Source organism: Metarhizium brunneum, chromosome 6, assembly GCF_013426205.1.
Source record: "Metarhizium brunneum chromosome 6, complete sequence".
Lineage (NCBI taxonomy): Eukaryota > Fungi > Ascomycota > Sordariomycetes > Hypocreales > Clavicipitaceae > Metarhizium > Metarhizium brunneum.
Genome location: NC_089427.1, coordinates 2,809,623 through 2,822,268, shown reverse-complemented (window position 1 = coordinate 2,822,268; position 12,646 = coordinate 2,809,623). Strand labels below are relative to the sequence as shown.

General features: G+C 52.9%; 5 protein-coding genes across 5 annotated transcripts; 2 read left to right on the top strand and 3 right to left on the bottom strand.

Annotated features, from left to right (window-relative positions):
* Positions 1-1,496: 1,496 nt before the first annotated feature.
* rihA_1 (Pyrimidine-specific ribonucleoside hydrolase RihA) lies at positions 1,497-3,108 on the top strand (the record flags this gene model as incomplete). The annotated part of the gene is made up of 4 exons (XM_014690666.1): positions 1,497-1,533; positions 1,612-1,714; positions 1,810-1,979; positions 2,120-3,108. 4 exons carry the CDS (start codon positions 1,497-1,499, stop codon positions 3,106-3,108), a joined length of 1,299 nt encoding a protein of 432 aa, XP_014546152.1.
* A 305-nt stretch (positions 3,109-3,413) lies between these two features.
* On the bottom strand, positions 3,414-3,862 carry lsm8 (U6 snRNA-associated Sm-like protein LSm8; the record flags this gene model as incomplete). Its single annotated transcript, XM_066131596.1, has 3 exons — positions 3,414-3,608; positions 3,691-3,767; positions 3,835-3,862. 3 exons carry the CDS (start codon positions 3,860-3,862, stop codon positions 3,414-3,416), a joined length of 300 nt encoding a protein of 99 aa, XP_065987702.1.
* Positions 3,863-5,411: 1,549 nt separating this feature from the next.
* pch1 (Cyclin pch1) lies at positions 5,412-6,781 on the bottom strand (the record flags this gene model as incomplete). The annotated part of the gene is made up of 2 exons (XM_014690667.1): positions 5,412-6,218; positions 6,314-6,781. The coding sequence occupies 2 exons, from the start codon at positions 6,779-6,781 to the stop codon at positions 5,412-5,414; spliced, it is 1,275 nt and encodes a 424-aa protein (XP_014546153.1).
* A 662-nt stretch (positions 6,782-7,443) lies between these two features.
* Positions 7,444-9,003, bottom strand: G6M90_00g101910 (uncharacterized protein; the record flags this gene model as incomplete). Its single annotated transcript, XM_014690668.1, has 1 exon — positions 7,444-9,003. The coding sequence occupies one exon, from the start codon at positions 9,001-9,003 to the stop codon at positions 7,444-7,446; it is 1,560 nt and encodes a 519-aa protein (XP_014546154.1).
* A 1,472-nt stretch (positions 9,004-10,475) lies between these two features.
* Positions 10,476-12,017, top strand: psk1 (Serine/threonine-protein kinase psk1; the record flags this gene model as incomplete). The annotated part of the gene is made up of 1 exon (XM_014690669.1): positions 10,476-12,017. The coding sequence occupies one exon, from the start codon at positions 10,476-10,478 to the stop codon at positions 12,015-12,017; it is 1,542 nt and encodes a 513-aa protein (XP_014546155.1).
* Between the last annotated feature and the right edge of the window lie 629 nt (positions 12,018-12,646).

The following is a 12,646-nucleotide window of genomic DNA, read 5'->3' as shown; positions in this document are numbered from 1 at the left end:
CAGACTGAACGTTCATTCCACGCGAGGAATCGTGCAATAGGGCTTTAGCAATGATGACCTGAATCTTGCAGCCACGCCGGCAGTGGAGCAAACCGGCCATTGCGAAATTGCAATTAAAGCAAGGAAGTATTCAGGAGATGTCTTCCGGCTAGTCACAGAGATGATAAAAATAAGCAACTCCCTCTCAATTTGTCCTTTTCTTCAAAATGACGTGACTGTCTGCTTCTGATTCGTTCATTCCAGGAAAACATGGTAGCTGCAAAGTACCCAGAGCAAAAGACATGCTGAAAAAGTTACTCCATCATGCAAGCCGCTCCATGACCATTTCAAGTAGTATCCCTTGCTTCAAGCATATCAGAGGCGATTGCCGCAGCGGAAACACGATGAGACGCACTGGACCAGAATCACTGGCATTGTCAGTTTACGGGGCAGCGCAATAGTCGCCATCGCCATTATCATTGGCGCCATGTACATCCGTATAACAAACCGGCACCAAGTTGCCGTAGCCTACACCACCGAGCCCCTCGCGGGGCTTCTAGTTGGTTCAGTGTCCACCATCCGCTCTCTCTGCTCATCTGACTTGAAACTGTTTCGTGACGCGTCGCTTCAGTGGGCATTGTTCGAAGAAGGCCGCCTGGAATACGTACCAAATCGACGAGTAGCCAGCCAAGCAGATGGTACACCCACATTTCGTTCGAGATCCGCCCCGCGCCGTCCGACGGCTGTACAACTGTATGTACTCGGTAAGTGGAACGAGGAAACCGAGCCGTGATGCACCGTCTCGTCCAGTGCGGTATTTTTGCTCTACCCCAATCAGTAACCCTAACCCTACATCACGCCTTGTACATACATTGCACAAGGTGCCAATGCTCGACATGTCCCTTCCTTTTCGAGGATGTAAGCGCCTCGGAGGCAGCCGACCCGGCCACTGCCGACATAAAACGCCAGGCCGCACCAGACCTAACATTTGAACATGGAAGGCTCTGCTGCGGCTCCTTCATTGTTCCTTCCAGGCCCACTCCATCCTCATGAGGGGTCAATCTGGTGGTGGCATGCGTCGACCCGGCCAAGCAGGCTTGAAAATCTTGTGCCTGCCCATTTGATCCTATCAGCCTGGCACCGCCTGGCTAACTGTCAAGTCTCATCACCCGGCCCGCGACATACATACATACTTGCTTACTTAAAGTAAGACGCGCATGCATGTGCATACATACTTATACATACATACAACATCTCCCGGCGGGGCTATCCTGCCCGGAATTTCCAAATTCAGCTCTCTAGCCGCTAGCTAGGATATACTGCAAGGCGACATCAGCAACCCGCGCCAAAGAAGAGGGGACGGCGGTTCCCACAAGGCGTCAATAGGACTGAATTCGTAGGGCGCCTTTATTTTTTAATCTTGCCACTCCGTCTTCCCTTTCGAGCGGTGCTATATCTCAGCTTGGACATACTTGACCCTTCCCAACCGCCTATATACAACAGCGCACCAGCAAAAGATGGCGCCGCAAAAGATCATCATTGACACCGACCCCGGTAGGTAACACAACACCACAGACGCCGCGGTCGTGTAGCTACTTTCTTGTTCAATGGGCTGATAGGCGCATTTCCCAGGCGTCGACGACGTCATGGCCATGCTCTTGGCCTTGAGTGCCTCGCCGGAAGAGCTCGACGTGGCCATGTTATCCGTCACATATGGAAACGTTCCTCTGCAAAGGTGAGACATTGGATGGCTCCTCGTCTCCTTGTTATGACTTCTGTCACTTTTTATTTTGAAGATATGGGAGACGGCGCAAACTAACAGATGCCAAGCTGCCTTCGCAACGTCGTCGCCATGTTTCACGTCCTGGAAAAGGAGATGGAATGGAGAAAATCCACTGGTAGAGCCGAGGGATTCGAGACCATGAAGAAGAGCAGGCCCATCGTTGCTGTTGGCCCTGAACACTCTCTCGAGGACGAGTGCTTGATGGCTGATTACTTCCGTGAGTGCTACATCAGTCCAGGGACGGGAGACCCTTGTGTGCATACTGACCCCCGGGGTTTGATGTCTTCCACATTTGGTGGCTCTATTGGTTTAATTTTTTCTTCTCGTCTCTAAACTAACCCGGCTTGTTCATGATAGACGGTCTGGATGGCTTGCACAACGTCCACGAAGCACATCCTCACCTCTCCCCAGCCGAGACTTGGAAATCCCTCTTCCAAGCAGACGCAGCGGCGGAGGCTCATGCGCACTCGCCCTTCTTCACACCTTCCAAAGAGCCTGCCCACAAGGAGATTCTGCGAATCCTCAAAGAGAACCCCATCGACACAGTCTCCATCTGCGCCGTAGGCCCCCTGACAAATGTTGCCTTGGCCGCCGCCGAGGACCCCGAAACCTTCCTCCGCGTCAAGGAACTCGTCGTCATGGGCGGGGCCGTCAACGTCGAGGGAAACATTACGCCCGTCGCCGAGTTCAACTGCTACGCCGACACAGTCGCCGCTGCTCGCGTCTATGCGCTGACCTCGTACAACCCGGCATATACCATGCCCCTGCTTCCCAAGAAGCTGTCTACTCTCCGCGCATATCCGGAGAAGCTCTCGTGCCAACTGAAGCTGACCCTTGCCCCTCTCGACATCACCACCCCTCACCTCATCACCAGGAACTTCTTCGCTGAACGTATTCAGCCTTATATTGACGCGGGTAGCCCCTTGGCCACCTGGACGTCGCACTTTATTCAGGGAGCCTTCAGCCAGATCGAGAGGATGGAGGGCAACGGAAGCGAGCCTGGGCTCTCCCTACACGATCCCCTCACAATATGGTACATGCTGACTCATGATGACCCAAAATGGAAGTTCCCCGCCAAGTTGGAGGATATTCGTGTCGAGACTTCAGGCCAATGGACCCGCGGCATGCATGTCGTCGACAATCGACTGCGAAGTAAGCCTGCCGAGCTGGCAGCTTTGGCATCTCTGGATCCCCGTGACGATCCCAATGTCATCACCAAGGACGAGGCTCCAGGCGACACGTTCGGCTGGCTGAGCGTCCTCAAAGGCAACCGAGTGAACCGTCTCGTCGAGTCTCCCGGCGCGGATATTTTCAAGGATGTTTGGATGAAACGCGTGTTTTCGTAAATAAAAAGAAAAGAAAAGAAAAAAGAAGGAGAGGAAGAAGAGAATATTATATAGAGTTTCAAGAGCTGCGTAATCCTGCAGCTAAAAGTATAATGACCTGCTGTAGCTGTTGGACTCTTTGTCCACGTCGCCGTCAAGCTCGAAAGAAGTAGCATTTTTCTTCACAAAAACAAAACGCCCCCAAATTCTTCCAGGTCGTCTCTTGTTTGACTCCAAAACGCCGCCTCATGCCGGTAGTTCCAATCATAAACACAAATCGTCGTCCGTGTCGTGCTTCGATACCTACTCCCTGCTGCCTGTTCCCTCTAGACATGTTTGATTCCGCCGATTTCCGACCCCTTGACCTCTGTCCAGTTGATGCTTTCGTCTAGGCTCTCGTCTATCAGGCCGACGGAGCACACGTTGTCGCCCCGTACAAGATATAAACCAAGGGGGTGGATTTCCGAGGGTTCGTTATCATCCGCTTCGTGGATGACCCGTTCTTCCGTTCCGGTCAAGACCTACCCACGCACAAAACGTTAGAGCTGCGCCTTGCCATGGTCGTAGGGAAGAGTGTAGGGGGAAAAGGAGAGTGTCGCATACCAAATTGGTGGATTGGTCGCAGGCTGCGAGCGTGCCGACCAAGATTCGCGAATCGGCGGTCACCACAAGGACCTTTTCTACCGGTTTGAAGCACGTCAGTAAGAGGGGTGCGGAAACAGCTGATTGTACAAAAGAAACACGTACTGTTCAAGTATCCTCCTAGAGTCGCCATATTTGCAGAATCCCAACTGTCGCAACGGGCAGGCAGGCGGGCAGGCAGGCCGTGAGGGCGGACGAGCGAGGAGGGTTTGGTGGTGGTGGTGGGGGAAATGTATGTAGTATGCACCCTGCTCAGGTATCGTCGGCACAGGGCAGCTTGGAGGTTTGCTCCCACAGGCACAGAGGCGCTAAGCCGAGTTGGGCTGAGTTTTCGAGTCACCGCACAAAATTCTGGCACGAGGTTGAAGGCAGGAAAAACGATGAACTCGAGACGCGCGAGACACGTTGGGACATCTTTTGCTTGGCAATATTATCGAATAGCGTTGTTTCTCTAGTCAGGAGGCGCTGGATACATTATATCGTACAGCACGGGCACGAAATACGGTAGATTGGAGGATGAAATTAAGCAGGCACTTCGATTTTTATCACGAAATAGCATTATCCATCACGACCTTTTCTCGCAGAAACCCAGACCCCTCAGCTCCAATGCGACTTCAACAAAATCTACAGACAAACGACACGTGTGTCAACAGCTCTTCCGCAAGCCCAGTTCCTAGACGCATAATATTCCCAACTTTGCAACCAGAATTCTCCCTCGAATGCCTACGTCCGTATCCCACCAAGTTGTTTCATGCTCATCACTCTATCTCAATACCTCCGAATCAACAGTAGCAAAGTTCCTTCTTCACCCCACCGGACAAGCCAGCGAAAGCAATGAAAAAAACGATAGGTTCGCGTCACCTGGAGGCAGTGTAATACCAGGGACACTGTGGGCAGAAGCATGTGCAAGCACAGAGGAAACTGCCCGAGGGCCAAAAATAAGAATAATCTAGATTGGTCTCAATAGAGACCTTTCAGAGATTAAACTGAAAAGAACAGATACTACACTTGATCTAAGCCAAAAGGCAAAGAGAGCTAAAGAAGAAAGGAAAGAAAAATTCCAAAAAGCCGGCGGGCAGGCGAGAATTTTATAGCTGCTGCTGCGGGCGGTGTGATCTGGCGGGTGGCAGAAAGGCAGCCAATCAGCAGGGAGGGCCTTTGTTGCGGTGTGGCTGCCTGGTTTTGTCTCCACCCCCTTCCTCCCTTTTTTTTTCCTCAACGGTGATTGGAGTGCCTTGTGGCCTTGCGTGGGCCTATCTGGTATTTGCTGCTCGTGAAGCTACCCTGCGTGCCACCTGGTTTTCAACGGTTGCTCACTTCTGATTCACATTTTGTTCACACATGCCTCGTAAGTCGTATTGATTTAATGGCCTAATACGTGGGTATCTAGGCGACTTGTTGTTGCTCGTGGGTATCTGCACACGTAAACATGTTTGGTGGTTTTTCCGTGGCTACCCAAATGCCATCAAAGGCTCCTCAATGGCGCCCACGACCATCCGTGACGCCGTCTCATGCTAGGTTCATACATACAAAAAGGGGGAGCCAGGGGCCCTGCCAATATCTCCCATGGTCAAAGCCAACAAAGTCTAGCGATTCAATTCTGCCCATAACGCCATACAGGTTCGAGGGGAAGAAAAAGACAAAAAACACTTCACCTAATCGGACACTCCAGCGAAAGCACTCTAGTCCTCCACCAACTCGCCTTCGTCTTCCGATACCCTGGCACGTTTTTCTGCTCTTCCGCAATCGACCGCTCCATCCGGTTCAGCATCTTTTCTCTTCATCGGTGACCTTGGCATGCTTCCATCCCCCCGATCAGCGCCATTCGGCCTCGGTGCAGGGCTCCTACTGGGACTGGCTCTATCCAATTCCATGGGTGTGCCATTCGAGGATAGCGTGTCAGGCTGGCTAAGCAGTGTGTCGGCGCGCCTTCGCGTGTTCTCCAAGTCGAATGCGGGTGATGGCAGCGACGTGTTCTGCTTTCTGAGCGGATTCTCCGTGTAGAACTGGCGCATCACCTCGATGGCGTTGGTACATCGTTCCTCATCTCCATTCAAGTATCTCCACCACGGCTCGCCATTGATATCATCAATCTGTTGGTGCGTATGGACACTAGCGAAGAAAATGGCACTAATCGCCACATCCCGTGCTTCGATTAACAGAGGAATTGCCGTCAAACAGGCGTCGTTGCAGAAAGCCCAGGCAGCTTGTCGGAGATTCTTATTGTGTACAATGTCTAGCTGGCCGAGAAGTTCAAAGAGGTGCCGGTACGGGTTATCAATCATGAGATCAAAGGTCAACTGCTCCAGCATGATCTCCTCGTAGGTCAGTATGCTGTCTCGCCATCTCCAGTATTCCTTACTTTGCTCGTCGATTTCAAGCTTTGCATTCTTCTGAGCCACCTTGGCAACGGCAATGATGATTTCCTTTGTCTTTCGGCAGTTTTCCTCGACCTTGTTGGCCAGGAACAGCGCTGTAGCAGCAATATTCTGTAAACCCCAACACCCCGCGTGGTTAGAAACGAACACTGTTTTCAAAGCCATCACAGCTCGCCGCCGAAACTTGGCAGATGCAGTCGACTTACGTAGTGGTGTATGCCGCCCTTCTCCTGCACCATGCTGAAGCGCATGAAAAACCTGTGAAAGAATACCCCGGCAACCCACAGGGTGATCTGGGGCAAGTCCAGCATCACGCCAGCTTGGTAGATAAAATTGACACCCTTTGACCGCCGAAGTCTCTCCTCGGATGGCGGTAATCCGTCGATAACGCTGGGTGTGCTCACAACTTCCTCTGACGTAAATGACCATTGATTCGCCACCGTGCTTTGGCTATTGTGGCCAGACTGCGCCGGCGACTGTTCGTCGGACTGCGGTTGTGCTTGGGGCCGCGGAGGAGACGTCCGCGCACTATTCTGAGGAGGCGTTGGGGCGGCAGGCGGGATTTCTCGTCGAGGCAGGGGAGATCGTGATGGTCCGTCGGTTCGAGAGCCCCCAGGGAGGGCGGGCGGCTGATAGCCCTCGCGAGGCGGACGGTAGCGGTCTATGCTCGCCATATCCAGCAGATTCTATGTCGGGTGGGCAATCCAGGAGAAAAGGCGACCTCGAAAAACCATGGAGAAGGGGCTACCTCGTGCTTGTGGTCGAGGTAGGCTTGCGTGGGCGCGGAGAGGGATCTACTTTTTGGTGTTTGGTGGAGGGACCAGATGCCTGTTGGAAATGCCTGACTGGATGGGATGACAGCCAGCCAGTCGCTGGTCAACCAGTCTGTGTGAGTTATCTTATCGGCCAAATTAAGGACGTACCCGGTCACCTGACCCACACCACCATGCACAGGCTAAACGTCTCGTTGCGGGGCGCCACTGGCAACTCGGCGTACTGACAGAATGACGGCGTTTTGATATTGTACAGAGTATGTAACAGGCCAACGGGGAGCATTCAAAACGGTAGTAACACAGCTGGGTACTTGCAATGGTTGGCATCCGGTACATCGCCGTGCTACGCGATCTAAGTTCCTCAAAGACACGATATGCACTAATGATGATGGACTGACTTGTCGAGAAACAAAAGAAGGGGGAAATTTTGCCATGGAGATGACAACCGAACCGTACAAATAGGCCAAGTAGGATGTCGATAACCAGGGAGAGACATGGAGCAAAGTGGAGGGTATCACATGCTCTATTATTTTACCTGTACCTGTAACATACATTGCGACATTCTACAACGGCTCGCTATTGTTTCGACCCCAAAGCTTGACTGTCCGGTCATGACCGCCACTCACTATCCATTTGCCGTCTCTGCTATAATCCACGCTTGCAACCGGTCCCGTATGCCCACTCAAGGTTTGTATCAGTGTCCAGTCATCCGCTGAGAAGATCTTGACTTCCTTATCGAACCCGCACGACAGGAAGAAAGTTCCAGACTTCTTGGGAATCTGGGCTCCCTTTTCATCCACACCAGGTGGAGTTCCGTCAAGAGGATCATCGACGCCTTTGAACCATCGCATGTCTGAGACGGCACTGTTATGGGCGCCGACGCCCCCTATTCTTTGGACCTTGCGGACATCCCAGCATTTGACCCAGCCGTCGGCGGATCCAGACAAGACACGATGGCCGTCTGAGCCCCAGTCGAGCGCATGGATAGGCTTGATGTGGCCATCTAAATGGCCGTCCAGAATCATAACTGTTCTTCCAGATCGCAAGTCCCAGATACGACCAATGCTATCCAGACCAGCGGTAGCCAAGAGGGATCCGTCGGTATTGAAGCTCAGTGCGTAGACGCCTCTTGAATGGCCTTCTTGCAGCAGCACTTCGGCGGTGCTCTCAACATCCCAGAGTCTCCATGATGTATCATCTGACGCTGAGGCGAGATAACGACCGGATGGATGGAACTCTACACGACAGACGCGCTGTGTGTGTCCTTGTAATGTCGACAAAGGGGTGTCCTGATTCAGTGACCACAGCTGCACCAGTCCCTCGGCCCCGCCGGAAGCCAGATTCACAGCGTCTGGGGAGACTGCTTGGTCTGGAAGGGTCGCCCCAGGAAACCAAGATAAACCACTGATCTTGTTGGTGTGGCCTCGTAGATTCATCTTCTCGGTCAGATTGGGAATCTCTACCAACTTGACCTGGCCGCCCCAGTTACCCACGGCCACTAGCTCTCCGTTGGGCGATATTCTGGTCATGCTTATGTATCTTTGTCCAACTGTCTGGCTGCCTTGTAGCTCAAACTCTTGCAGCTTTTCCTTGATCTGTTTCCGAAACTTGACGTGGGTTCGCAAAGGAATGGTCGCCTCCTGCTTTTGATAGGCAACCCTTTGTTTGGCTCGAGGCAGCGAGTATTCTGCAATGTTCATTCTCGCTTTCAGGAGTTTCTCGCCTCCTCTGGAATAGAATTCCTCTTCCTGTTCCTCGGCTTCTTCTTCGGCCGGGGCATCTTCCATGTCAACATCGCCCTTTTCGAGACCAGCAAGTTCGGCTTGAATGGTCATCAGCTCTCGTAACCGGTCGCGACGATCGCCTGGGCCCTCCCCGAAGAATGTGATGGGCTCTCCAATCTCCCTGAGCTTTGCTCGAACGCGGCCATCATCCGTGGGCACAGCAATTGTCGCAGCAAGTCGTTTTCGATTGAACTGGTCGAGGATGGCTGACGTCTTCTCGGGAGGTGCGCCCGGCGCCATGGGCATGTCGTAGTCTGTATCATCCTTCAAATCTTCTAGCGCAATGCCCGCAGGCGAATGGGCCTCCTCGACATATGCCTGACGCGACGGGTGCATCATGATGCCTTGCTGTCGTCAGGGACGGGGCCAAGACTGTCGTCGTTGGGCGGTCGGATGGAGGCAGAATAGACCAGCAATTTGCAATAGAAGCTTCGATGTACGATGCAGATGTTGATTGACGTTCTACCTAGGATGGGAGGTCGTGTGACGAGCTAACAGAGAGCTCTCGGCGGTTGAATCTTTCGAAGTTTGGTTCGCTAGTGGTGGTTGCGAGCGGCTCTAAAAATTAACCACTTGCAGGGCTGCTCTGGCCGGAGGTGAGTGGGGCTTCAATGTTGGAGCATCCGGGCGCAACACTCCGTACATACACCCACTGTACACCAAGACCGACAGCTAACGTGTCTGGTACCACAATGCACCCGAGTTGCAGCCTGACAGACACCTCCATGTGGGCTGGTGTACCAGACATGTTCGGCCGAGGGCAGCTTTTTTTGGCCATGAGCTGTCGTGTTTGTGGTGACTCCTTTGTGTCACAAGCCATGGCTGAGTGAACAATGGCTTTGCCGATTCAATGTACATATTTCGGATGAGGCAGCCACTGTCGGCGAGCGAAAGCAGCACCGGCTACCCTGAAGTAGCTGTGCAGTTGAGAAATGAACTCCATGTCGGCAGTGTTTGAAACCTGGTCGGCCGATCGCTGGCTGCCTGTAGCGTCGGCCCGTGGCCCTGCCATGTTCTCGCGACAGGGATCTGCAATGATGGATGTCTGATACCAGATTTTTACTGGCCGCCCCACGCGCTGACGGCTACCCGATCACTTGCAGCCACAGACATGCCCAATTGAATAGCAGCAGTACGGGGTACGCTGTAACCTACCTAGTACTCCCTAATACAATTAGTAGTCCATACCCGTAGCGGGGAATCACTTTTTGGGCAAAAAAAAAAAAAAAATCTTAATTTTATCGACTCGGGGTTCCTAGGGCTTTCTTTTTTCTTATGCGGCTGGCCTTATTCAGGCTGCTCCTACTAGTGGAGGGTCAGTACTTGCCCATGTCCACCCGTGTCTGGTCCGTGTCATGTCCGTCCGCCCTTGTGCGGCGGGCGCACTGCCCTATGAATTTCTGTACTACACTAAGTGGTAATTGATGCTTATGCACCAGTCTTCTAATAAACACGCTGGCGTCTCTCAGCCGGCTCCTCGCTTTTTTTTGCTTCCCTTCCCCCTTAGCCCTGTACACCATCTGGTGAACATCACGACCACACAAAACCCGCCGTACAAACCCGCAAGCCGTTGTCCAATGCATATACAAAAGCCTTCCCATATGCGAACCTCATTCTTCAAGTACCAGATGCGCTTTGTGAGCCACTACGAGATCGATCTTCCATTCATCACGGAGAAGCGCGCGGATCCGGAGCGACGCCGGGGCACGACCTGAGCGAGCTCATCAACCTGACCGGCATCGTACCGTCCAATACCATACGGCCCCTAGACGACTCTTCTACGAAGCCCTCCCGCTTTTTCACGTACCATCATGATAAGCCCGGCCAATCCAGCCCGCACCGTCGTGCGTGGCTTTACGGGCACTCCCGTTACCTCTGGAGACGAAGATTCCGACTATGGTGCCTCAGAGACCCCAACCCTGGCTTCTCGAAGCGGTCGAACCCGGATCGACGACTTTGTCAGCGCCAACTGCAGCCCAGTTTTGAAGGCGGTGCCGTCTCCAACCGTGTCTGGTATTGCGAAACTGCGAATGCAAATGGACCACTTCAGTCTCGACACGTCTTCGCGCTCAAGCTCTGTAGCCCGAAACGGTGGTCGTCCCGAAGTTCGATCTGGAATCACCACAGAGCTCAACAGTCGCGCCCAAAGCCGGGAGGGAGCACGCAGTGAAGCGGGCAGCGATAGTTCAGAGTGTGGATCGACCAGCTACGAGGTTACCCTGGAGAGTGATTTTGTCAGCGAGAGTGTCCGGGAGCGATCTGGCTTCGTTGAAGGCGGCTTAAACCCAAAGCGTAAGATGACTTCGGAGGAATTCGAGCCCCTCCGTTGCTTGGGTAAAGGAACCTATGGCACTGTCCTCCTCGTCAAACAGCGTGCGACCGGGAGGCTTTATGCGCAGAAACAGCTCAAGAAGGCATCGCTAGTCGTGCACAGGAAGCTCATTGAGCAGACCAAGACGGAGCGCCAAGTACTCGAATCCGTGAGCCGACACCCGTTTGTCGTGAAGCTCTACTACGCCTTCCAGGACCTCGAGAAACTCTATCTCATTCTGGAGTACGGACAGGGTGGAGAGCTGTTTACTCACCTCAACACGGAAAAGATGTTTTCCGAGACGGTGGCTGCTTTCTACATGGCAGAAATGTTGCTCGCCATCTCTCACCTCCACAACAACCTCGGAGTTGTGTATCGTGACCTCAAGCCGGAGAACTGCCTCTTGGACGCCGACGGTCATTTGCTCCTCACAGATTTTGGTCTGTCCAAAGTGGCTGTGGAGAAATCCGAGGACAGCTGCAACTCGATTCTCGGGACGGTTGAGTACATGGCCCCCGAAGTGATTCTTGGCAAGCGGTACGGGAAAGCCGTAGACTGGTGGTCCTTTGGTGCACTGGGCTACGATCTCATGACGGGCAACCCGCCGTTTCGAGGCCAGAACCACGCCAAGATCCAGGACAACATTGTCAAGCAAAAGCTCGTCATGCCGTACTTTCTGAGTCCCGATGCAAAGGACCTGCTCACGCGGCTTTTGAGAAAGGATCCCCACAAGCGACTGGGATACTGCATGCCCAAAGATTTGCTGACTCTCAAGAAGCACCGGTTTTTTCGCAAGATTGACTGGAAGAAGCTCGAGGCTCGGGAACTGGAACCGCCCATCCAGCCCATGATTACAGACCCAGAGCTTGCTGAGAACTTTGCCCCTGAATTTACAGACCTGGCTCTCAGCCCGTTGGTGACGTCTAAAGACGTGTGGCCGATGAGCGGATCGACTAAGGATGATGTGTTTGGGGGCTTTAGCTTTGTGGCATCATCGAGCCTACTTGAGAGCGGCATGTTCTCATTGGCCAATGGTGTGTAAAGTATTGGCTTGTGTTGGGGACCCAAAATCTCAGAACGGGTGTTGCGAGCAACAGGTTTCTTTCGGAGCAGAGTTGGCCGGGTGGTCCATTTTCGCATGTGCTTGTGGCAGTGACGAGCGTATGGGCCAATTTTGTCTTTTGCCTTGGGATTGTGCCGTGTTTTCCATTATCCGTGGACATTCGTGGGGCGGGGTTGCTTGCGTGTCGGGTTTGTATGTCTTTTGCTCGGCGTGGTTATGATGTACACGCCTGCAATGGTTTTGATTTGATGCATTCATTCAAGTTGAACTTTTAGAGTAGACGTCACCTACAAAGATGGGGGTGGATTGGCAAATGAGCAGCTTAGACAGAGGCGATCAGGGTGTTTTATCGTCGGGAGATGATGTTTGATACATGGCTAGCGAATGTCAAGTTTTCATGTTACAACTTTGTAGTGTTTAGTTTTTCTCTTTATTCCTTTCTCGTGCTCTATCTTTGTTTGCGATCGACCGGTGGGGGGAACCAACTTGCCAATGGCACCGAGGCACACGCGACACGAAGATGGGACGCATCATCATACTACTACTACATACGTGAAGCCATGCCACGGGCAGTGTCTCTTATCTTGTGTCATAGATGGAGGGCCCTG